The following is a 25,076-nucleotide window of genomic DNA, read 5'->3' on the forward strand; positions in this document are numbered from 1 at the left end:
GGCGAACCTGCAAAATGCCTGGGGGACAGCGGGAGAGGAGGCACTGCCGTGCCCGGCGGGGAGGGGGGCGAGAGGTGCCCCCGAGCCCCGCCGCGCTGCCCGGGCCGCCGCTCCTCGGGCGCTCCCGCCAGCTCGGCTCCCTCGGCGATGGCCATGGGCGGCGGGGCGGCCACGCGGCGCCGGGGAGGCGGAAGGTGCCAGCAGGGCCGCCCGAGGCCCCGCGCCCGCCTCTCCCCGTGGTGACCTTGGGCGGGCGGCGCGGCCCTCCCCGCCGAGCGCGCCCGCTCCGGCACCCACCCCTCCAGCCCGCCCCTCTATTTCTTTTTCTTTTTTTTTTAATTATTATTTTTTTATTTATTTATTTTGGCCGCGGAAAGAGTTTGAGGCGGGGGGGTGGGGGGGGCGGAGGGAGGAGGAGGGAGAGGAGGCCGCCGTCAGAACGGCCCGGGGACTTTCCCGGAGGGAGGGCGCGGGGGGACCCGTCCCGGTCCCGGTCCCCGCCCGGGGCGGGAGGCGGCGGCGGCGGGCGGGGTGTGAGGAGAGGGCGGGGGGCGCCGGCCCCGCCGCCGCGGGGGAGACGCGGCTCCCGGCGCTGTGCGCCCGAGCTGCCGCTGCTGCTGCTGCTGGTTACGCCAGCCCCGCCGCCTGCCTCTCCGCTCTCCTCGCCTCTGATTCTGCGCACAGCCAGCCCCAAAGCCTGTCATTCTGCAAAACACAGTTTACTCAACAGAGAGAGCGAGTGGGGGAGCGGGAGAGGTGGAGAGAGGGAGACGGCGCGGAGGAGCCCAGTCCCGCACCCCAGCATGGCTTCGGGGGACCTTTACGAGGTACCGGGGCCGCGGGGCGGGCGGGCGGCGGGGGGGCGCCGGCCGGGGCGCCGCCGAGGGCAGCGGAGGCGCGTTCGGAGCCGCTCCGCCGAGCCCTCGTAGTTGCCGAAGAGCGGAGGAAATCGCCGAGGGAAGGGCTGGGGTGGGGGGAAAAGGGCTGGCGTGTGTGCCCGGGGAGGCAGGGAGGGATGGAGCGGCTCCCCTCCCTTCCCGCTGCCTCTCTCTTTCTCTTTCTCTCTCTACTTTCCATCGGGCTTGATCTTAGCAGGCCTTACAAGAGGGAAGGAGGAAGGAGTGAAGGAGAGCGAGAGTTAGCGGTAGGATGGGGAGGCGATCGCGGTGTGATGAGCCCGGAGAGTGGAGAAAGTCCAGGTAAAGTCATAGGCGCTCTGGACGTGCTGAATGTGCAGATTAGTGCGAAAAAATGCGCCTTAGCGCTGCCGGGAGGCGCAGGGATGGAGGCGGCTCTGCGCCCGCTGTGCAAAGTGCAGGAGCCGGCGCCAGGTTGCTTCACCTCCTGCCCGGGGTGCTGCGGGGGTGGCGGGGGCGGCGGCCGGGCCGGGCCCCGGCTCCCCGCGGGCCGCAAAGTTTGGCGGGGGCCCCGCTCCGGGCGGCCCGGGGTGCGAGGTGGGGCGGGCGGCGGCCCCCGGCCCCGCAGCCCGGCGTGCGCTGCCCCCCGGCCGTGGCGGCCGCGACAGCGGCGGGGCAGCATCAGGCGACGGCCGCCGGGTCCGAGGCAGGCGGGGAAAAAGGAACCGGCGGGCAGTGGGCGAAACCCAGCCGAATTTTGACCTCCGGCGCCCAGTTCCAATGCCCCAACTGAGAACGAGTCTAGCCACTCTTGCCACGCCAGAGAAGAAGGGAGAAAGCTGAAATGAAAAATAAGACACACTGGACATGGGTGTTTGAGAAATATCCAGTTCCAGTGAGTGGAACCAGGGTGGAAGTGTTAAAAGCACCAAACATGACTGGATGTCCTACACTTCTTGGTCTGGAGCACCTCCTCAGGCTCCACATTTCCTGGTGAAATGGCTGTTTGCATCGAGGCTCTCTGGAGTGCAGAATTTAAGAGCTAGGGCAGAAACCATCACCTGCCAGTTGGAGCTGTGTGCCGGTGATAGGTACTGCTCAGCCATGAGGGTGTGCTTGGGTGTGGAACTGCTGCTGTGGTTGGTTGGACATGATTGGACTTCTTCACCGTTTGATGATCTTGATGATCAGCTGTAGGGTCTTCAGTGCAATTGCAAGATCTGACAGGTTTCACGTAGACAGTTTTCACTTTGTTGTTGTCTTTCAAAGTCTTTAGCAGAGGTCACAGCTAAGGGGTGACATTGCTCTATTACGATGGCATTTTACTGTGTGTGACACAAACCTCCTCTGAAGTGAGCAGCACTTAAACACTTCTATGTGGTGTTAAATTATCGGAAGTATATGATGATCTGAATAGTGTCACTGACCTCCCCCCCCACCATTTTGCAGTATCTGTCATTTAACTTCGTAATTTTAAGGATATTGTATGTCAGCTGTATTGCTGTTGTGAGTCCGGAATAGCCAGTGGGAGTTCCATGAAGAACAACTTTGAACCAAGAAAGTTAGCGATACAATTTTAGGATTAGTAGTTTCTGGGATGCATAGAAGACCTTTGTTTGGTGTTGTCTGAGTTGTCTTTAGACATTTGGATTAGTTCTAGAAAGAAACAAAGCTAGTATGTCGTAGGCTAATGGTAGCCATGCTGATTTAGCTCTGACTCATCCTTAAAAAATTCTGCTGTTTTATGATCCTTGTGTTGTAAGATGATGACATTTGGTAGCTGGATGTGGGCAGTGTCACCGTGTGACATCCAAGTGAGATTGCTGGAGTGGTCATCTGGTGTGTTCTGTGAGGGAGCAGACCAACAGCCCAGTTTGCTGGCAGTGTTAGGCCCAGCCTCTTTGCAGGCATTTGCATGGGGAATGAATTTTCGGTACTGTGGTTCAAAGCCTCTGAAACACTTCCTTTCTTTGTTACTCCACTTGAAATACTTTTCCTTATCATTGTACAATATGGAAGAATTGTGTCCACCAGAACAGGTAGGTGGAAGAAGTGTGGCTGTTCCTTTCTTGTTGTGTGAGATGTCTGGAAATGACCTCAACTGGTCATAGTGTAAAATCTTCATGTACATTTTGGACATGCGGCAAAAATGTGTGCAGGGCTTCAGTTATCAATCCATTTGCATTTTGCATCTTCACTGGGAAGTTCTCCATGACAGAGATCAGAAGAAATGTCTAGAAAGCTGAAGAATTTGTATGTCTAATAGGTAGCAACTGTGTAGATGGTAGTGGCTTCATTTAAAAGATGACTACGTTTTGCCTCCCTTCTTTTTCCCCTTCCCAAAAAGCAGCTGTATCCATGGGATTTATTAGAAAGAAGTTCTTAGAGCTTTGATGTCCCACACCAGTCTGCAAGTGAGATGAAGTGCTTTGGGCCCTCAGAGCAGTCCAAGTTTTTGAACAAGTAAAACGTTATGTGGATCACAAGATAACCATTAAACAGTTTCGGGATTTCACTTTGAAATAATTTGGGACTGTGGGTGTCAATAAACAATTTGGATCTTATGGTGACATTCCAAAGGTGTAATGCAGACCTGATTCCCCTTTCACTCATTAGTAATACCCAAATTCTTTAAGGATTCTTACTAAACTTCATCAAGTAAGACCAGCACTTGGAAAATGTAATACAGTCTGAAAAATTATTTTTAAAGCCAATCACGACATAGAAGCCCTGATAAAGCACATGGAAAAAGATCAGTGTGTATATTGTGTGTATGAACTCATCATACTTTGGTGATACCCAAGAAACTTTTATAAATTTTGAAGTTTTGGAAATAGATGTGCATATTTATCCTGTCAGTTCTTTCATTTTCTACTGTCATGTCATTTTAAATGGCTTTTCAACCTTTTAAACTTAAAGATAAATTCAATTACTGCCTTTATATTGAAGCAAAATAAGATCACAGACAAAATAACCTCAGTGTTTGGTTATGTAGGTGCCTTTTTCCAGTTAGAAATGGCTTTTAATCATCTGTAATGCCTCCTATTACATTTAGGTTAGGAGTGTGAAACGGGCACCGATTTATTCTAGAAGCAAAGGAACACCCATTAGGACTTCTGTGTTTCCTGGTAGTCTGTTCTAGACCTGTGTGGTAGAACCAAGACACTTTACAGCTAAAGACAATTATTCCATTGTATGGTAAAGTATAGGTGTTAGTTTTGATGTTTCTAAGTACATTTTTTTCCTTTACCAGTAAAGAATGTTGTGTATGTTTTAGTGTAAGTCTCAGGCTATATGAAATACTGGTTTGGCTTTGCTTGACTTTCATGTGCTTATGATTTCAAGCTTTTATGAGTGGGTGAAAGTGTCATGGAATATACCTTTTTTTTTTCCTTGCTTTTCCTCTTAAGAGGTAACCTGTTAAATATTAAACACCTATGGTGCATGTTTCCTTAGAAATAATAATCTTAAAATAAAGGACTGACAAAAAGGGTCTTCAGAGTAGCCTTCAGTAAGGCTGCCCTGGTTTGCCTTGTGTTTTACAATACACTGTTGGATGCACTGACAGGAAATATTCATTTCGGCAACAGACAAAAAGGGAAATGTATTTACTTTTAATCTCAATTAAAAGTAAATTTACTTTTTACTCAATTAAAAATTAATTTACTTTTAATGTATCAACTTTGTTAATCTCACATTAAAGATTTCAGCAACTTGAAGTAATATTTTTCATTTTTCATGTACAATTCCATGTATATTACCTGAACCCAGACAGTTATCTCACAGACTCTGCTATTTTAAGTGTGAGAGATGGCTGTAGAGGGGAAAAAAATTCCATATGAACTATGCTCCTAACTTTTTTTTCCAATGTCGGAGTATCCTTTTTACTGCAATAAAAACCATCTTTACTGATAATATGTGAACCAGTTATCAGTGTGACAGAGATGCTCTTTAAACACATCTCAGTGCTTTTTTTTATTTAATATTTTGGGGGAGTGGTATGCAATGAACACCATTAGACTTTCAGGGATGATGAAGTTGAAATCTAAAGTGGTAATTTACTATTGTGTCAGATTGTATTACACTTTTGATAAGTGATCTAAAGATTACAGCCAGTTCTCTGAAGGGGACTTAACATGTACGCATTTCTGGATCAAAATAATAAAACCATCTTTAAAGCTCAATAGTTATTGCATTAAAGGGAAGAAGTGAAATTTTTAAAAATGGCATCGTCTCACTGAAATGATGCAATGTCTGTGGCGAGGAGCATGTCCACCACAGGGACACATTTCAATTCAGTCTTCGTCTGTTTAATCAGCAGTGTGAGAAAGAGCTGCAGTTTATTTCAGCTCATATGATCCACTAGAAAGATAACATACTTCCAGATAATTGCAACATTTCCCATTTATACCTGCACTCAGGTACCAGCAAAGTCAAAACTTGAAGATAATAATGGCACTGTTTGGACTGCTGAATCCCTATGACATGTGGAGACATGCAGATGGGAGAGAACAGGGTTGAACTTTTGGATGCAAGGTTTGGCTTGGGATGCAGGGTTTAGAAAATCATCCTTGCTTTACAAGGAAATGCAAGTTTTTGAGTGTTGTGCTTTTCCATCTTGCATCTCTTTCAATGGGGTCACTTTTTAGCAGAGATACATAATTAAACCTGCTTATTGAACTGAAAAGCAGAAATCTATTTTCTAATTATTTCACGTGTATTTTCTAAGACAGAGGGGACTTGGAAGAAGATGATGTATTTTAGTAAAGATTATTATTTCTGAAATCAACCTCTGTGGTGAAGGAATAGGACTGGCTTCACAAGCAGGAAACAGTGCCTTGAAGTAAGATTTGGGGGAAGTAGAACAGTTAAGCACCTACTCTTGTACACTGGCAAACTGTGGATGCAATGCTGATTTCAGTAATACTGAGCTGGCACTCACAAGCTGTAAGATTTGGTTGTCTATAAGTAACACCTTTTCAATTGTTTTTTAGTGGAAAATCTTTACTAACACCTATTTTGAAGAATCAGTTATTTTTCAATACATTATCACTGATCTGTTCTCAAAACCAGTGTTTAGAAGACAACTGTCCCCAAAATCAAGTAACCTCCAAGCAGTAATAACTTCAGTAGGTAGAAATCCAGAAGTTTTGTTGCCTAATGAGAGTTTTCAGGACTCTGTTCCAAATGTGGTGTGATTTGCAGTGAAGGCTGTATTCCTCAATCCCAAACTGGGCAATCATCTGTGGTGTAAATTGAGGTATAAAGACAGTAACAAAGAGGTCCCCTGTGCCCATATCATGGACTTCTCTAAATTAAAGTTACTGAGCAAGGTTCAGAAGCAGACCTGGATAACTCCGGCAATATTCATTGTCTTACTAAGAAATTCTATTTTAGAGCTGCATATGGAACATTGCAATGCCCATGATGGTCTTGTTTACCTACATCATCACTGTTACCACAAGCCCAACTTCCTCATTACACTGTAAATTGCTGAGCATATTTTGGGACACCCAAAACCAGTTGATTTCTTGTTACAGTCTTGATAAAGTGTTTTGTCTGGCTCAAGTGCAGCTTCCTTCAAGGTACAAGTCCTAAGTGTGCCGCTGCTTGGGAGGGACACTGAAATACACCCTTGTCACTCTAAAAAGCCTGAACATGTGAAGTGAAGGTACCACCAAAGCCACTGAACTGAACAGGCTTCCTTCCCTTCAGTGTCCAGGTTCAGTGCCTATAACTATCCAAAGATTAAAATTGCCTCATTTTTTTGTAATACTTCCTGAATGACAAATACAGTGCTTTATTTTGGGCTGGTCTTTGATTGAATATTAAAACCCAGCAATAAACTGACTGCTTAGTTATTGCTTCTGAAAGTTAAAATATTTTGAGAGAGACAGCTCAAATAATGACAAAATTTAAATGTGGTCTAATATTGAAGGAAATAGGCTAATTATTTTTTTTTAAATCAATGGAGTGATTGTGATGGCCAGCTATGTTGTAAATAGCATTTCTTTGTCCATTCATTTGACTTCTAGCATTAGTACAGTTTCTTGGCTCTGTACATTTTCATCAGTGCAATCGCTTTTTGTTGTTCCTTCTTATCCATATATTTTTCAGATCATTTTTGCAGCACATTTTATGGCACTGGCATCCTGACACTGGCAAAAAAAAAAAAAATTAAATTGCTAACTGTTTCTTACATTCAAACTATTAGAACAATATCATTAAAGTCAAATGTTTGTAATGGACATTTATGCAAATACAAATATTTTGGTTTGGACAAAAAGAAAATTCATCCTTTCTGCCTGTGAATTAAAATGTCACACTCTTTGTTTACTATTAAAACTTTACATTGCTAATATTGCAACACTGAAAGGAAATACACTTCAGTCTGTTTTCTTCTATTACACAGAGCAAATGTAGATTGCTGTACTATTTCAATTCTATCTCATTAGGAGTCCTGATATAAAATATTGCTGCAAATTTATTAGGTCTCTAAAGACTTTCACAAGAAATTGATATGATTGACCTGTGTAGAAAAGAATGATTCTTCTCATGGCTCACCAAAAAGAGGAATTAGGCTGACTCTTGCATAATGGCAAAATGTAGTATGAGCAGGAGACTACAACAGAACACTGAAACAAACGCATCATTTAAAACATCTGTCAGAAAGACACTTCTGTCTGATAATAGCAGTTCCCCTATTTGGGCTTTCTCAGATGTCTCACAGAACACCCACAAAATTTGCACCCCATTCCTTCAGAGGAGCAAACCAGAAACAATGAGGATATTTTCTTCCTTCAGGTTCTTCAATGCATTTATTTAGATTTTGTTGGGGTTTGGTGAAATCATCTTATATTAATCACTTATATGTGCTCGTGACAAATGGATTAGGAAGAAATACATGGGACTACACAGTGCTAAGTCTGAGAGCCATTGCATGCAGATTAGTAGCACCTGTCAAGAAATAGAATTAGCAGAGACATGTGAACATGTCTTGGTTTGGACATGAGGTAACATTTTTATATGACATCCTAGGGTCAATATTTAGAGAAGAATGACTCTGGATGGTGTAAAGGGTTCTTCAAGAAACCTTTTGGTAGTATCCCACAGGAGCAGCTAGTAACAAAACCAAACTATGGTCCAGAAGGTTTGGTTGTCTCTTAGACACCCTGACTTACAGAGAGGTGTCTATGAATAGAGGTTTCAAACACTGGTATTGAGAGCTGTGTTGTACAACAGAGCCATCAATTGCTTGAAAATAATCACATTTACTCCTGATAATTTATAGATTATTATTATTATAATTGTCAAGACAAAAGTTGGCAGTGAAGAGCTGAATGACAGTAACTGAAATTCAGTGCTTACAAATGCAAGCTAATGATCAAAGGAAAAATAATCCTGACTATGCAGACACAAAAATGAGCCCTGAGGAAGATGTTACTATTCTGGTGAAACCTTGGAATCATTGTGGAAGGTTTCTGGGTGTGTCCACATTAGTAGATTAATTTGTTAGTATTTTACTTTGGATCACCTGCATGCTTTTGAAGTGAATCTCCCTGTGCTCCCTGGTTACCACACCTCTGCTTGCATCACAGCACTGTCTTGGAGAGCAGTGACCACACTCCCTTCCAATGAAACTAAAACAGAAAATGTGTTTCAGCTCCTAAAGGGTGTCCAGTCCATGGGACCAGATTTCTAGCAAACAGAAGTTTACATGTTATTAAAAAAGCAATTGAGAATGAAAGAGAAAATTATCATCCTTGTGTCCCTGAGGAACATGGTGTTTCCACCTCTGCAGCAGTGCACCCACCTCCAGGAGACACAGAAGTGATGCAGAGAAGGACCATCAGGGTGTTGCAGGGGATGGAGTGGCTGTCAGTGAAATGACACCTTATGAAAACTTTCTGGCTGGGTAAAGAACTGATAGACTGGTATAGAAAAGACAGATGGAGGATGTTCAGTTAAGTCAGAGATGAATGCTATTTCTCATTGCACAAGAAAAGATATGCAGCAAAAGAAATAATTAGGCAAGTGACGGAGACAAGGAAAGTACTTTACAGTATTTAAATCTTGGACCTCTTTGCCATGGGATGTTGTGGAAGTCAGAATTGTAAATGGTTTCAAAGAATGGTAAAACAGCTTCTTGGCAGATTGATCCCTTTATACTTTTCAGCACAAACCAATCTTTAAAATGCTAATCATGAGAAGCTGTGAGGGCAGAGCAAGGGCAGCACTTACTCCATAGATGCTGTTTCCTAAGCATCCAATACTAATTTCTGTTTGATATACAACACGTTGTGCTAAGTGGACCTTTAGTCTGACCTCGTATGGCAGTTCTTAGTTTTCTACTTACTACAGTCATTAAACAAACATAGTTATTGACTACGGTGTTGATATGGTCTGCAGAGATCACAAACACTTGCCTTAAAAGTTGTATTCCAGTATTCTAATTCCTACACTTTCTGAATTAATATCTTTGCAAAGCAAAGGACAAAACAGAATAGAGGGTTTGGTTTCTGCTTTAGAGTCCTCACAGTCAAGATTTAGAATCATAGAATAATTTAAATTTGGAAAAGTCTTCTAAGACCATTGAGTCCAACCATTAACCCAGCACCACCATCTTCACCGCTAAGTCGTGACCCCAGGTGCCACATCCACTGCCTTTTGAACACTCCAAGGATGGGGATTCCACCACTGCCCAGGGCAGCCTATTCCAGACTTCTAATGAGCTGCAGTGTGTGGTACAAAAAAACAAAAGACTAGAAAAAGAGAGGAGGTGATAAAATAACATTGATTCAAACTCCTGCAATAAAAGTGAAGTTTTGGCTGCTTGTTGTAGCTCTGCTTAATAACTGGGGAATAAGGGGTTAAAGATAAACTAGAAAGCTTTCCAGTAAATGCATGGCATGAGGCAAATGATTGAGTCGATGTTACTGGAAAGTTACATTAATAGAATAACATGTTTTTGATGAACAAAACAAGGTTTCTCCTACAAGAAAAACATTTCAGCATCTAAAAGGGTTTATCCACAGCTTTCCCACATTTATGGTTTTGGATTGGATTCATAGACTTCCTTAATACTGTACAGAATTGTCAGTCTGCCTTACCTGAATATACATCAAAAAGCCACTAACTTTTAATTAACTTTTAATAAACCCATAAAGTGGTTGTTCTGTTGTTAGGCATTTTTTTCCAGAAATGCTGGTTACTAATATACTGATAGATAAATAGTCTTATTTCTAATTGACCAGCCTGACCTGTCAAATTCTTCCACACATACACAGTGAAGTTTTTTGTGACATCACTTGGCAGTCACTCCAACAAAAGAAAGAGTGTTGCTCATATATTTTTTTATTCTTAGTAATATGAGAGATCTTAAAATAAAGTGTGACATTGCGTGAGTTTTTAAAAGACTACTTTGTAGAATTAGTTTAACTCTACTAATGGACTTGCCTTTAAATCTTACACAGTTGAAATTTGCTCTCAAATTTTTCATTTTTTGGGGAAGGGAGAATTTTGCAAAATATGAAATTACATTAATACACCTAGTAAATTTGTCTTCCTGAAGTCTTTTGTGGTAAGTTTCAGGTAATAGCATAGGAAATCTGACAGGAAAGCTGCTGGAGAAATGCTGAGAAGTAGGGTTCAAATGGAAGGAAAAGGTACTGTAATGCTTACAGGGCTTGTAAATGGGTTCTGAGAGAAACTGCAAAGATGTTGATCGCTATGTGTTTTGGTGATTAATGTAAGGGAGGAATGGAAGACTGCAGTGCAAATGGGAATGCATGAATTTAGGGTGACACAGCATAGGAAGGCCTTCGTTGATGAGAAGTGACTGAATTTATCTACATAAGCAGAGGAAGTAGCAAACGTTTAGGTTCAGCAATGGTGCAACATAGCAGCAAAGTTTCAAATGAAGTAGGAATGAGACTCACATACTGAGAGCGATATGGGGAGGAGGAGGGAAACTTCAGATCCCAAATTAAGTACCAGGAATTAGAGGGAAAACTACATTTAAGTTCAAAAATTACTTCACGTAGTTTCAGAGGAAATAACGTGAAAGTTCTTGAAGGAATGATAAATACTGGCTGAGAAGGGCCAAGAACTTTGTGATTTGTCTGCAGTAACTGGAAGGAAGAGTTTGTAATAGAGTCCAGGTGCATATACTCATGCTTTCCACAATCTGAAAATTGACAAAGTTGAGAAAAAACTTGCACCATTGTGTTCAGTAAATATTAGCAGTGGTTCATCATTTTCTACTGTGCTGACAAGTCAGAACCAACGTACTGTGCTACAACAGTCAGAAAAGGACATGGTAGTGATGATGAAGGGTTTGACAGTGTTGTGTTCATGTGGTCACTATTACAGACCTTATGCTGCTGTTTGCTGCAGATTAATACATGGCAGTATGCAGTGTTTGTACAGTCAGCAAAATACATCATGGTATGGAAACAGTGATAAAAGTAACAGGAAACTGAAAGAAGCAATGAAAAATAAATTATTTCTGGGGGTGTGTTTTTATGTGTGGTTTTTAGGGTATTTTGTTTGTTTCATTTCTTACAGAGGAAATGCAAAATGACCTCTTTTCTGTCTTTGTGTGTAAAAACAGTGTGAGACAGGCAATTGAATAGACAGGCAGTTCAGGTAGCAAAATTCAGTAAGACTGGATGTTCCTCTAATTTACCTTTATGGTCTGTTAATATCTTACGTGCAGTAGAAGCTCTAATCATCTGTGCACTGATGATACACAGAAGGTGTAACAGAAACACCAGAGAAAGTTGTGCTTGATAATCTGTTTTTACATATACCAATGAAATAGCTTCTCTTTCCCCCCATACACAGAAACCCTCAGGTTTCTTAAGAAAAGGATTAGGCCCTTGGCCAGCTTTTATGGCCTTCCTAATGCTGCATTCATTTGCCTCTTGGTGTCAAGAATGGTGATTGTCAATTAACTGTGGGAAATGTGGATCTCTCAGAGGAAAATACCTGAGTATCAAGGTGCTGAGCAACACCTTCAGAGCCAGCATGATTTGGATCAGCTCCTTCCTCTACTTTTTGGTGGTTTAGGACCTTCTGCAGCATTCTGCGCACAATAGTGATGTGTTAGCGCTTTTGGGGAAGCTGAAGTGTAAATACACCATCAGAATACACAGCGAGCAGGCTGCCTGGGTGGCCTGATGGAACTCAGGAGCATCAGAGAGCTGTGCTCCTCCCCTGTCCTCACTCAGCATTTGGAGGCCATTGGAAGGAGACTTTTCACTAGCAGCAGATGACTTCCATTGCCTTTCCCATGTGCTTGCATCAGATAGATGATGGGTTAAAGCAGGAGTGCCACAGTGGCCTTGTCGTCTCTCCCTGCTGACTAAGGCCTCTGTGAACAGTCTGTTGTATGGCATTTATCAAATAGATCAAGAATATAAAAATTACAAGCTCCAAAGGAGACGCCCCTTTTTTTTCATTGTATACATCCCAAGCTTTGCATTCTTATTCTCATCAGTCTTTTGCTACACTGAGAATGTGCTTTCATTGAAGAGCAGCACGGCTCAACATGTGGACTACCAGTTGTAGTTCATAATCTCCCATGAGCTGCCTCTTGCTGCCTCAGGAAGCATTAAAAAAAATTCAGAATTGATGGAAGACTGTTCTTTCTTCCAGCTGAATAGCATCTCCCCAGCTTTGTCATGGGCACCACAAAGGATGACAGATCTTTTTCCTGCATTGTTTGACCATCCTGTGCTTTGGCTTTCTGACATGACATCACTCTCAGTATTTCTAGTGAGTGCCTCTCGGAAGCATATCAGGTATTGCAGTGGCACAGGGTGACCACTTAGTGACAAGCTGCCGTGGGCTGTGATTCAAATTGTTCTGCAACTGTGCTGCTGTTAGTTTTTGTGCTTCCTCCACTCATGTCAAACACCACTGACAACCTGCTCTGTTTAGAAGAAATGCAGGTCTCCTTTTAACATGAACTGAACCTTCTATTTGTACCATGAATGATGCAATTTCTTCCCCTGCTATTAACTGCTACTCTTGTAGCCTATTTAGCTTACAGGGGAAAAAAGGTCTTGCTTACTGATCAATAACAGATTGAGTTTACATACAGTTTTTATTTCGGATATGCAGTTTGCATTGCTGGTATATCCTAGCTTACACATCCCTTGATATTCTACAGTCCATTTGAAGATATGTGTTCAAAGGACAGGTGACAAACCAGGACAATATTCTTTTAAGTTTTTTTAATCCCCAAGCCACAAGGCAGAATTCCTTTAGTTAACTGAAATAAATTCTGCTTTAATGTAACACTAAGATGTCCAGTTCCCCTTACTAATTCTAAGATTCTGGGGAGCTCAGAACAGCTTTAACAGAACTTTTCCCAAACATCTTTCTTACTTCATGTCCATCTGCTGTTTCTCCTGTTACCACCAAAAGGCAGCCATTCCACAATAACAAGCATCTTAAAAGTTGCAGTGTAATGGCAGTTGATCTTTCCAAGAGCTGGGTTAGACACCGAGGATGTTGTTTAGTAGTGAGAAATCATCAAGGTATGTTTTGGATGTACATTTAAATATATACACTTTCTCAGGCATTGAGGGGATATCTGGGGATTGCCTACAGATATTTAGTAGTTGATATATCACTTATTCCAGATTTGGAAAGTACTTGAGAAGTAAGCCTGAGGGTTAGCAGAGGAGCTGTGTGATAAGCTTTAGATCTCACAGAAGAACTGATAGCAAGACCTACCTTTTCATTCCCCCTCTGATTATACAGTAGTGCAGTGCAGCTTTGCAGACACATACAGCCTAACCGAGGGAGGCAGAGGATGAACCAAGGCTGGTTTACAGCAAGTTTTGAGGCTTTCTTTTCTTTTGAACTGACTAATCTGTAGCCCCATTTCTGAGAAGGTTACTTGAACCTGTGACTCAAACAGAGACATCTCTGAACGGGGGAAACCGGTGGCTGCAGCCCTTGTGGGACAGACAGTGCTGAGTGCTCAGAGCGCGCTCCCCTCTGCAAACATGGTGGCAGCTGCTTTCGATCTGTGGCTTCTCACTGCCATTGTGTGAGGGAATCACACTCTGAGTTTCAAGAGCCACAACAGAGAGTAAGTAAAGCTGTGGCTCATCTAGGACTGGGTGTTATTTTAATGAGCTTAATAAATCCTGTATAGGACTGAAAGTTTCTTTGGAGTTCTCAGTCCTGCAAAGCAGCGCTGTCAGTCTGACCTTTGAGCCTTGTACACTGCAGAGCTCTGAAAAACTGCACCACTTCTGCACCAATTTCAGCAACATCAGCAACCCCAGTGGAAGTGGCTCACCCACTTTAGCAGCTGTTCCCAGCATCGAGTTGATCAGACATTGTACTGCAAAGGGCTTCCACTGCCACAGCTCACCATGGTCACAGACACTCACTGAAGTCCTGGTGGTCCACCCTCACTTAGAAAGAAAATTATTTGCTTTGTGAAAGAAGTACGGAAGATAAGGACTTGGGATTTTGTTAACCAAACTCATCATGTGATTAAAGCTGAAATGTTCATGAATGTTATTCTTGTTCTTGTACAGCATGAATGGCAAGGATTCACTCCATGTACAGTATGGACACTGACCTTCAAAGGGAAAAATTCATTGCAGCAGCATTTATCTCACTTTTGGCAAAGCTGGGTGATGAACTAATATAATTTTTTTTTTTTTTAAAGTACTATCACAACTGTTTCCTGGCTACGTTACAATTTCATTAATGGATGTGTATTGTAAGCTATCTATCCTTTGGATAGTCTACTTTGGAACAGTCAAACTAAAAAATGGCTTTTATAAAATTATTTCAGTGAAGCTAATACCAAATGCCGAGAAATATGGTAGCTATATGAAGAAAATTAAAGCCCTAGGGCTAAATATTTTTATAAAAGTCATTTAAAAACAGAACTTCAACCAACTAAGTTGACCTTGGTTGTTACTCTGCTGGAGAGCTTCAGTTTTGCAGAGCTGTAGGTATAACACTGTTTAAATTACTTACCAGAATCGGCCAGTGGTGTAAGGTTATGACTTCTACTAATAAAAAATCTGCAGCTTTTGATTGAGATGATTAGGGAAATGTCCAACATGCCATTGAAATGGTTTTCAGGTATCTAAACCCAAAAGATACGTAAGGGGTTGGCCCTTAAGTGAAAATATTCACAATTTTCCAGAACATTCCTGGAGCAAAACGTTGTGTCCGTCTTCCAGGAAAAGGATGGTATCCTTGAACACAAATAGGATTGCTGCATCTTTCCTTAGGGTAGATCTGTGCTGCTCATTTTTGTGTGAGTGTAGCTCAGACACGGAGTAAATCTCCCATGTGGCATATGGATAAGGCAGTCACTTCACCAGCAGGGATGTACAATTTGGGGAGTACACACATCCATTTCAAGATCATTCCTAATCCCAAACCACTTGTTCTATTCTGAAGGCTCTGTAAGGAACTTCTCCACTCAGCCCTGCTCCGTTGCTCTTCCCATCCCTTGCCTTTGTGCTGCCAGTGGCATTTCCCTGGGTGATCTCCTTGTCTTTGGGAAGTCTCCTGGCAGCCCTGCTGTGCCCCTGCCCATCTTCAGCTCCCTGGCATCCCACTGTGCCTCTCTCCAGGAAAGCCTGGAGGATAAGACAGGCTGTCCACAGCTGACTCCACAGAGAATCTGGCCTCAAAACTAAACTCAGGGTGTATTTTTGAAAATCATGTAGGCTTCAATAATGCTGCAAAGACAGGAAAGTGTTGCTGATGGTACTCCCTCTGTCTCACTCACACTTGGCTGCGCTGGGCAGGGAGCTCCTGTGCCACTAATGCAAACACTCACTGAATTCACCCCATGGAGTTCCCTGATGATGCAGAACCGGGTTATTTCAGTGGAAATTGATTCACTAGTCATGAATTTCATTCGAGAAAATCATGTCATTTTTGGTTCACTGTCTTTTCTAAAGTGACAGCAGCTCTTTTACATACCCCAACAGGCTCAGCAAACTATTTAGTCAGTTTGAGATTGAGAAGAAAATTCTGTTATGTCTTCATTTCCCAAATGCAGCTGATGGTGAATCACTTGTGCCTAGTGACTGGTCTGTCAGGTCAGCAAAACCAACCCCTTTCTAATTTTTGGGCAGGTATGTCCAAAAGTCACTTACTCTTTGGATAAAAAATATGAATGTATTCTACTATGATAAAAAATATATGAGACACTTACTCAAATTATTTAACTCCTTACACTCTATTACTGTTTCATGTGTTTGCTTTCAGAACACTCCTGGAGTGATCTGTTTCAATTTGTTTAATTGGTATTTTTGAATTCATGCCATAGGATTTTTAATAACCAAAACACTGGAAAAAAAATTTTAAGGTAAATTGTTAATTTTTCATAGATCTTTCATAGATGACTTCTTTTTAAGCTTTTGCACTTAGGTAGTATTATGACTCTAAATGAATCCAAATACATATTTAGCACTTGAACTTTTTGCAAATGAACGAGGCTGTTTTCCTGTTTCCAGCAGGGTACAGATCTATGCAGATGTAAAGCAGTTTGTAGACAGATGTGGGTAATTATATAGTTGTTTGCAGTGATCCAGTATAGCACAGTGAAAACGTCTCTTTGGCCATGTGACTGAGCACATGGGGACGGATTTAAGACAATAAGTAATAAACTTTTTTAACCAGAAATAAAACTGGGCCACAGAACTGAGCACATCTTCCTTGCATTTAATTTTTCCATTTTGTTTAGTCAAAATTGTGCGGTTCTAAGAGGAGGTGGTTGTTTTTCTAAGCAATAAAACTAAGGAAAGAAGTTACTTATATTGATCTGGTGAATGCAGTTATTGTAGTCCCACACTTCATAAAAGTGCTCTCTCCCAAAAATACACAAAATAACATTAATTTGAACTTTAAACACAAGTGATGAACCTTAACATCGAGGATGAAGTTTCAGAATATGACTCTAAAGCAGCTACAGAATTTTAGAGAGCTGTCACATTAGCTCCCAAATTTTACAAAATGTAAAGAAACACTGAGACCAGCTGTTCAGTAAGTTACAAACCACTTAGCAGGATTTAATGTTTGGAAAATTAAATTAACTAAGAGATATGAAAAGTGCCAGTGGCTGGAAGTTTACCCTTCAAAATTAGAGTTGAGACAGACTTTCTAACATTAAGGTTATAGCATTCTATTTCTGGGACTTTGATTCACTACCAGCAATGGTGTACTTTCTGTGAATCACTTCAGATTAAGACATGATGGCTTCATAATAATGTGGTTTAAGTAAGTCAGAATTTGGGACCTCATGAATAACATGGATGAAGAATGTTCCTGTGCAACCCAGGATGGCTTCAGTGGGTATAATTGTCCCTTTTGGCATTCAAATCTGTAACTGCAAGCCTGGAAGTAATGTCATGACACACAAATAAGCAAATCTGGGCCCTCATACTGAAAAGGAACATGGGTTCATCTTAACAGAGTGGCTCTGGGACTTCTTTGGTGCCCAGGTATGCAGAATTTTTTCTAGATCTGTGTTAGAGTTTTAATCTGTGTTTCTTTGGGTTTTTAGTGTTATCAAGACATTATATCCCCAAAGGTTTAGAGCCACAGCATAAACATTTATCAGAAAAGGAAAACTTCTGTGACATTGAAAAAAAGCCTTGTGATATCATATATCATTTATTCCAGAAGGTCACTATTATTTTAATAGTTTTGTGGTTTTCATTTTATACTATACACTAAACACCTAAAATGCTGGAAACCTCAAGCTCAAGTATGCAGTCTGCCTCACCATTATTTCTAGAACATTTGATGAACAGGATATTATTCACTTTTTATGTTAAACAGTGGTTAATTTATAGTTTGAAGGCATGGTGACCAACTGTTGGAGAGTGAGTTCTAGTGTGTGAATAAACTATAAAGTGCAGATCACTCTAATGGAGCGGAAACTTCGATATTTTATGCTGTTTCAAATAGCAAGTCATTTCAGACTCTAATTCTTTAGAATTACACATTTTTTTCACTGTATACGCAGTATATTTAGATTATCACTGGATGCCCTTCATTGAACAATGCCCACAATTACTTACATAATTAGATTTAATGTTGCTGACTTAGGAGTCTGTAACTAGATGGGCACTAGAAAAGGGAAAGAACCATGTATTGGGGATGGTTTATTATTCCGTATGATTTTTGGGGTTTTGATCTGTTTGTGTCCGGAGTAGCAGCTGTCCCTGCCCCAGCTCTGGGACTATCTATCACGATGTTTGGGAGCCAAGATGAGGTTTCCAGAGGTGTCGCTGTCGAGGCAGGGCAGGAATGAGAAGACTGGCTCAGAAGGCTGCTGAGAGTAAAACTCTGGTATATTCAAATACACCACTCTGTTATACAGAGCTCTGTGAGGGCCAATTCTATTGGTCCTGAAGTGGAAACAATCTACACCATTGGTGCAGAGTGCTTGACGAACAGTGATAGAACTTCACTGTAAACAATGTGAATAACAAGAGAGATAAAGAATTATCTACATTCTTCTCCAACTCTTTCCCAGGCTTCTGCCTGGCTAGAAACTCTCCGTTTCTCTCTTTGAATCTGAGACCCACACAGAGGGAGTTGGGGGCGAGCTGGGAAGCAGCCCTTTAATTTCAGCGTGTTCTGTTCAATGGGATATACACAGCCAGTATCTCTGACCAGGGATCCTGCTGTTTCTGTGGGGTTTGCCTGCTTCTTTTGGGTTTGGGGTTTTTTTTCCTTCAACACTGTGACTGAGCTTGCCAGCTTGGCTTCTTTTGCTGCTCTGCCATTGGGAAGCCCAGTGCCAGTGCATGCCTGCCAGCACAGGGAACACCTCATTTCCCACTGAGCGCTGTCCCCACCCTCCTCACAGCCCAGACCCAGGGACAGCCAGTGCTGGTGAGCAATCCCAGGGGGTCTCTCTCTGCGTGTTTGGGAGCCAGACTGCTGCTGCCCAGTCCCCCTGGCCTCCACAGCTCCTCCAGGGTCTGTGCTACACTGGAGCTGTCCGGGAGGTGCCGTGGTCCAGCTCCAGCTGAGAGCCCCAGGCTGAGCTGCCCCGCCATTCCAGCTTGCTGCTCCTGAGGTTTCCCGCTCCAGCTCCTGTGGCTGTGCAGAGGAGCACGGGGCTGGGTTTGGGAAGGAGGGCTGCTCCTGAGGTTTCCCGCTCCAGCTCCTGTGGCTGTGCAGAGGAGCACGGGGCTGGGTTTGGGAAGCAGGGCCCTTCTCCATCCCCGCCATTCCGTGCAGAGGCGGCCGGATCGCGCCACAGCGCCCCCTGCGGCCGCGGGGGAATCACCGCACCCCTGCCCGGCCGGGAGCCAGCAGCGCCCCTGCTGGCCATGCCCGGAACTGCAGCCAACAGGAGTGCCTGCGGCCGAGGCTGAGGTTGGGTTCCACAATTCAATATTTATTCCTTTTTTTTTTTTTTTAATAAGCATGGGTTTTTCACTTTCACGCCCTGGTGTCCATTTCTGTCATTGACAGAAAGAAAGGGAGCTATTGAAGCCCTTTTCTCCTTAGAGGAGACGCTAATTCCAGGGCACTTTCTCCTGAAATTTGTCTTGAAATTGAGACAAACCAAAGTCATAAAATGCAGATTCTGAGGTAAAGAGAGCTTGAAAAACATCTTTGTTCCTTAAAGATCTGACTTTTAAATAATATTTTTTAAAGAGTATTTAAAAAAAAAATTGAGGCCAAATAGGGTTCTTTTGGTTGAAGATAAATTGCACTTCTGGCCCTTACAAAAAAGTTGAAGTGACTTGGACAGGACTGTAAATTTTGATACGTATAGTATTGTAAAGGGTTTGAAAAATAAGAAAGTACATTGCCAAACAACTGAAAGTAGAAAGATTTCAGACATTCAGATTATCTTGAATAAAAATTTGATATTCTGTGGCCATCAGAAAAATTTATTAAACACTTCACAGTGCTCATCTGAGTAAGGAATATTTCCAGCAAAATGTAGATGTACAGGTGATTCAGACACTTTTTTCTTACTGTTACCTTCGGAAGACTCTTTCCAGCCATTTAGAAAGAAACTGGAAACTATTCCATCCGTTTTTCCCCAGTGTCATTAAACCAGTATTTATCCTTACACGTCATAAAATATTTGTGATTCCCTCTAGAAGTAATTCACAGGTGCAAACTTGCTTTTAAAACCTGCAGTAACTATTTATGATTGTTGCATTAATGGAATCAGCAAGGCAGGAGCTGTAAAGATCCTGGAGCATACGGTGCTGCCTTTGCCCACACGGCACAGTCCATGTGACATTCAGCAGCCAAGGGCAAGGTCTTTTCCAGAATAACACCAAATTTTTACACAGCAAAACTAACATCTCTGTCTTTGGGGCACACTAGGCAATCATTAGCACTTTTCTGACAGACAGTCTGTACGAGATTTTGTGATTAACATATTCTGACCATTTCATTTCAAGAACAAGTCAAACGTTATGGCACGCTATTTATTAAAGGAAAGAGCTCATTGCTCTAAGCTCCACCTGTAATGCTGCTAAATAACAGTAATGAGCATTAGTATCCATGTAGTAGGATAGGTTTACATGGTGCTTTGGAACAATGAAAATAACATTTCGGAGTGGTAATTGGGGAAATATATACTCTCTAGGGAAATCTTCCGATTATCTAAAAACAAACTTGGTTTGTTTAAATCCTTCTTGCATGACCACAAAAGTTTCTTGTTTCCTTGGAATTAAAATTAAAAAATTAAATATGTGCACATCGTCTTGAAATCTTCAAAACATGAAATACTTTCTTATTATCTAGAAGGCAAGATTACTTATTCTGGATACCTTACATTAGTTATTAGCCCTAAAAATATTCCAGAAGGGTGAAGTTTATGTTCCTTCATTGGACTACAGCATATAAGCGCATACAATACATTATAAGTATAATAAAAGAAAACTTTTCCCAGTATTTATCAGTATTTCTGCTAAGGTACTAAGAATATAGCACCTCTCCATTGTGGGTGTTTATTTCTGTGATATTCTTTCTATGTATGTGTTTGTACATAACTGCTCTTTGGAGAGAAACAACGGCTAAAGTGTGATCAAAAATTCCATATGTTATTCCAGAGCCATGTAATCCACATGTAGTCTTTTTCCCACATATTCATCTTGTGAGTTTCTTACCCTTCCCAAGCATGCCAGGAACCTTTGGTCTTATCAGGCCATTATATTGCATATTCTGCTCCCAAACTGTGAGGTGCAGGCAGCGAATACCAGTACAAAATGCACATATACAGCACAAGTTAATCTTGGGATTTTTTTCCCTTTTTGTTTTTTTTTCACTATGCTTCAAAACAGATGTGCTTCACCAAAATTTTCATTTTGGTGCTCTACATACTAATTATTCCAATACACCTTTCCTGTTTTCCATACCAGGTCTGAAATTACTTCACAGAGTGGGTGTTCTTTTTGAAGATGGGGTACATATAAGCAAAGAGAACAGCTGAGATGGTGACAGGGAGTAGAAACAAAAACTCTGACCTTGAAGCCCCATCTAAGCATCCTATCCTGCAGAACACTCTTATTACTACTTCAGCACAAACCTCCAGGACAGATACAGGAAATACAAGTATATTTTGATTCACATATTTCCTCTTAGCTTTGTGGCAAAGGTTTGGCAACTCTTATCCCTTCCTTTGATTCCATCATATTGAACAAAAAGCAAATATACAGCTGTTGCCATGGAGCATGTTGTATGTTCACACCCCAGCTTAGCAGATTCCTTCTTCTGCTTATACCGTGAATACATTCATTTAAACACTGAAAAGACACTGAGAAATGACTTCACAATGTATCTCACTAGTAAAAAAGCATAAATTTAATGGCTAAGAACATCTTTTTAACCTCATGAGCAGTTGACCTAGGTCTTCAAACCTTTGTGTATCTCAAAGGGTGGATGGCTCTTGCTCTATGACTGAAGGCAAACAAACCCTAATGGAACCAGGTCAAAGAAAGTTGGAAGCTAAAGCTTCTTATGGGAAGCTCCCTTCCAGCTGCCTGGTGAATCTAAATGCAGATTAATTGGGTGAATCTAAACTCAGATTAATTGAGTCAATTTACACACACACACACACACACACACACACACACACACACACACAGATTGCACAGAACTCAGTTTTTCAAATGGAGATGCTTTTCTAAGTGAAAAAGAATGAATAAAAGAATTAGTAAATTATTAGTAAATATTTTAGGCAAAATATATTATGGAATCATATAATAATGCAGGTTGGAAGGGACTTTTGGAGATCATCTGGTCCAACCCCTTGCTTAAGGCAGCAGCAGCTTAATTAAGTTGCTCAGGATCTTGCTCAGTCAAGTTCTGGATATCTCTAAGAGTGGATATTCCAGTGGATATTCCACAGCCTCTCGGGACATCTGTCTCAGGATTTGACCACATGTATGGTTTGTGCTAGGCATGACAGTGAGAACAGCAGAAGATTATTACTGACTCATTAGAATCAAATTAATTAGCTGTCCAATTCATAAGAGTCCTAGAAGTTAGAAGTCCTTTTTGTAAGCTCATAGTATTAAAAGTGACTCAGAGGTTTGTTATACTAAAGTGGGAATTTAAGCGTCCATTCATGAAGTACCTGGAAAACAGTTTGGGTGTTGGAGCACCAATGTGCATTGGTCTCTGCACCAACCCTCAGTTAATAACAAGCAGACAGCTGCAGCCTTCCCCAGCTCCAGTTTGTGACTGGCATAGTGCCACGGAAAGAACATACACTAACCCAGTCCCAGTGAGACAAATGTAGGGAATCAATCTCAGAAAAACCTACATTTATAAAAATATAGTTCTGTAATTGCCCTATTCTACAGAGGGACATGGAACAAAGCCCTTTGCCACATTGCTGCAAATGCATCCAGGAGCAGCTGAGATATTCACACAGCCGCCAAGTTAGGAATCTGACTAACAAATACATGGAAAATTTCCTCAGTAATATATTCACTACTTACATATTCAATACTGCTTCGAGCATAGACATTTCTAAATGGTTCCACTGCTCCATCAGAGTTCCAGTCTCACCCTGACACTAGATGGGTCTGCACCATCTCTGAACAGAAAGAAAAGGTAGCTGCAGCACGGAGATGTGCACATGCCTTCACAGGAGCCCTTGGAGTGATCTGACAGGCACTTGGAGCAGGATGGGAAGATTTTTACCTCTCCACCTGAGAAACCCCAGTGCTGTTCCCTAGGACCTCCCTGAAAGGAGTCATGGATTCCAATCCTGAGCAGCCCCTGTGACTGGAAGTACTGCCTGGCTGGAGGTACTGCCAGCACTTGGCTGAAACCTTATCATCAGGAATCATGATAACCTGAAAGAGCTCAGGACTCATCACTTAACGAGTCCTTGGCTTGAGTGAATTACCAGGGCTGGCAGAGGACTCGCTGAGGTCAAGGAATGGTGTCCATCTGTTGCCAGAGGCAGCTTTCAAGAGATGTAGGGCCTGAGGACAGCAGGAGGGTAACTGTGGCTGTCTCCTGGGCAGCACCATCGGTGGCTGTGATGGCAGCTCCTGGGGACTCTGCCTTGCAGAGGAGTTTCGGGGCAGCGTGTGGCAGAGCGTGCCATGCGGTGTGTGAGGGCAGCCTGACTCACTGCAGACACGGGACAAGCCCAGATGTGTCAGTGCCTTTCACCCACCCTGCAAGCAAACAGCCTCCCCAGGGCCCAGCTGATCGCTCCAAAGCACACTTTGTTAAATCAGTGGATGTGCTTTCACACCCTGTGTCTCCGTGTTTAGAGCACTGTCCCCATATTTTAAATGCAGATTTCTCATTAGCTGCACTCTCAGATGATTTAACATGCATCTGTCTGATGAATATTGACAGCTTTCATAACTGCCTTTAGTGCTGTCCATAAGATAGTTTGTTCCTTCCAAGCACCAATAGGAAGTTGGTTTTACACTGGGCAGAATTCAAAACTCAAACACAAATTAAATCTGCAGTGAAAACCAATGATATAATTGAGGCCAAAACTCGGCCTACTGACCCTGCTCATCTGAATACTATTTCTATGAGGATAATGATGTATTATTCTTCCTTTTTGACAATTACTTCTTCACAGATAATTTTTGAAATTTTCTGTGCCATTTTTCTGTGATGTTGCTGTGGTATCCTGGATACTTAGTTGTAATATTCTGGGCTCCTGTCACGCCATTATAGTTGCCTAAAGCATGTTTCTTTATTCCTTTTTCTGCTTACCTTTCTTTTTGGCTCTTTCCTGTATTCTGCCACCACATTAACTGCATTTGTGTAACCACAAAAATGAAGAATTCTACTGAATTCTGAAAGAAACCTTTGTGTTTCATGAGTTTTCTTCCCTTATTATCCCACTACTTTACAAACTGCTACTTCAGCTTTTCACTCAAAGGATCACCCCTCGGCCCTCGGTATTGTACAAAGTCATCTATTTTTAGCCCTTTCCCTTTAAAACCTATCCCTGCATGGTATTATTCACAAATTTGACTGTTACTGCTTTTGCTATATGGATGTTCCAAACCAGCGGCCCCTTATTCTAGTCTGGATACAAGGTATGAAGTGGATATATGATTTATCCTTATCATCTCACCTTATCCCTGTCCAGTCATTCATACAACATGGACAAGTTTTTTTAACATGGACAAATATTTTCTTCTCCCCTCTGTGTCAGTGATGGGGAGAGATTAGTGTCCTCCTTCACATTCAGATCCATCAGTGCTGGAGATTATCTTTGACTTGCTTCTCTGTCAGATGTGTATTACTGTTTTCCTGGTTCTGGCCAGGACAGGGTTAATTTTTTGTGGTAGCCAGGAGGAGCATGGCCAGGACCCTGATGTTGTTCTGTACCACCTCACATAATTGCTGGGGACAGGGAGAGGGACTCTTCCAGGGAGTGGGGGTTTCTTCCAGTCAAGAAAATGTGGAAGAGGGAGATGTCTGGTATTGTTTACTTACAGGGAGTTTTTCTGTGTGAATTATTTATTTTCTTTTACCTGTTGTTGCTGTTACTGTTAATTTTTATCTCATCGCTGTTTCCAGTAAATTGTTCATATCTCAACCCATGGTCTTTGCCTTTTGTGTCTCCAGTTGGAGGGGGATGAAGAGCAGAGGGTGGTTTTAGTAGGAGCACTAAATTGGAAAATATAATTTCTAAGCCATGACAATAATTTAAAAAATAGTTATACCTCCCTGTGTGCAAGAACTACA

The 25,076-nt window shown here is 42.1% G+C and overlaps 1 protein-coding gene across 1 annotated transcript in view; it reads left to right on the top strand.

Annotated features, from left to right (window-relative positions):
- The first annotated feature begins 410 nt into the window (after positions 1–410).
- The window catches only part of CDYL2 (chromodomain Y like 2), a 61,059-nt gene continuing 36,393 nt past the window's right edge, over positions 411–25,076 (top strand). The window contains exon 1 of the mRNA XM_002194936.7: positions 411–827. Coding sequence (XP_002194972.2) covers positions 804–827 — 24 coding nt within the window. The 5' untranslated portion in view covers positions 411–803. The remainder of the gene's footprint in view (positions 828–25,076) is intronic.

Source organism: Taeniopygia guttata, chromosome 11, assembly GCF_048771995.1.
Source record: "Taeniopygia guttata chromosome 11, bTaeGut7.mat, whole genome shotgun sequence".
Taxonomy (NCBI): Eukaryota; Metazoa; Chordata; class Aves; order Passeriformes; family Estrildidae; genus Taeniopygia; species Taeniopygia guttata.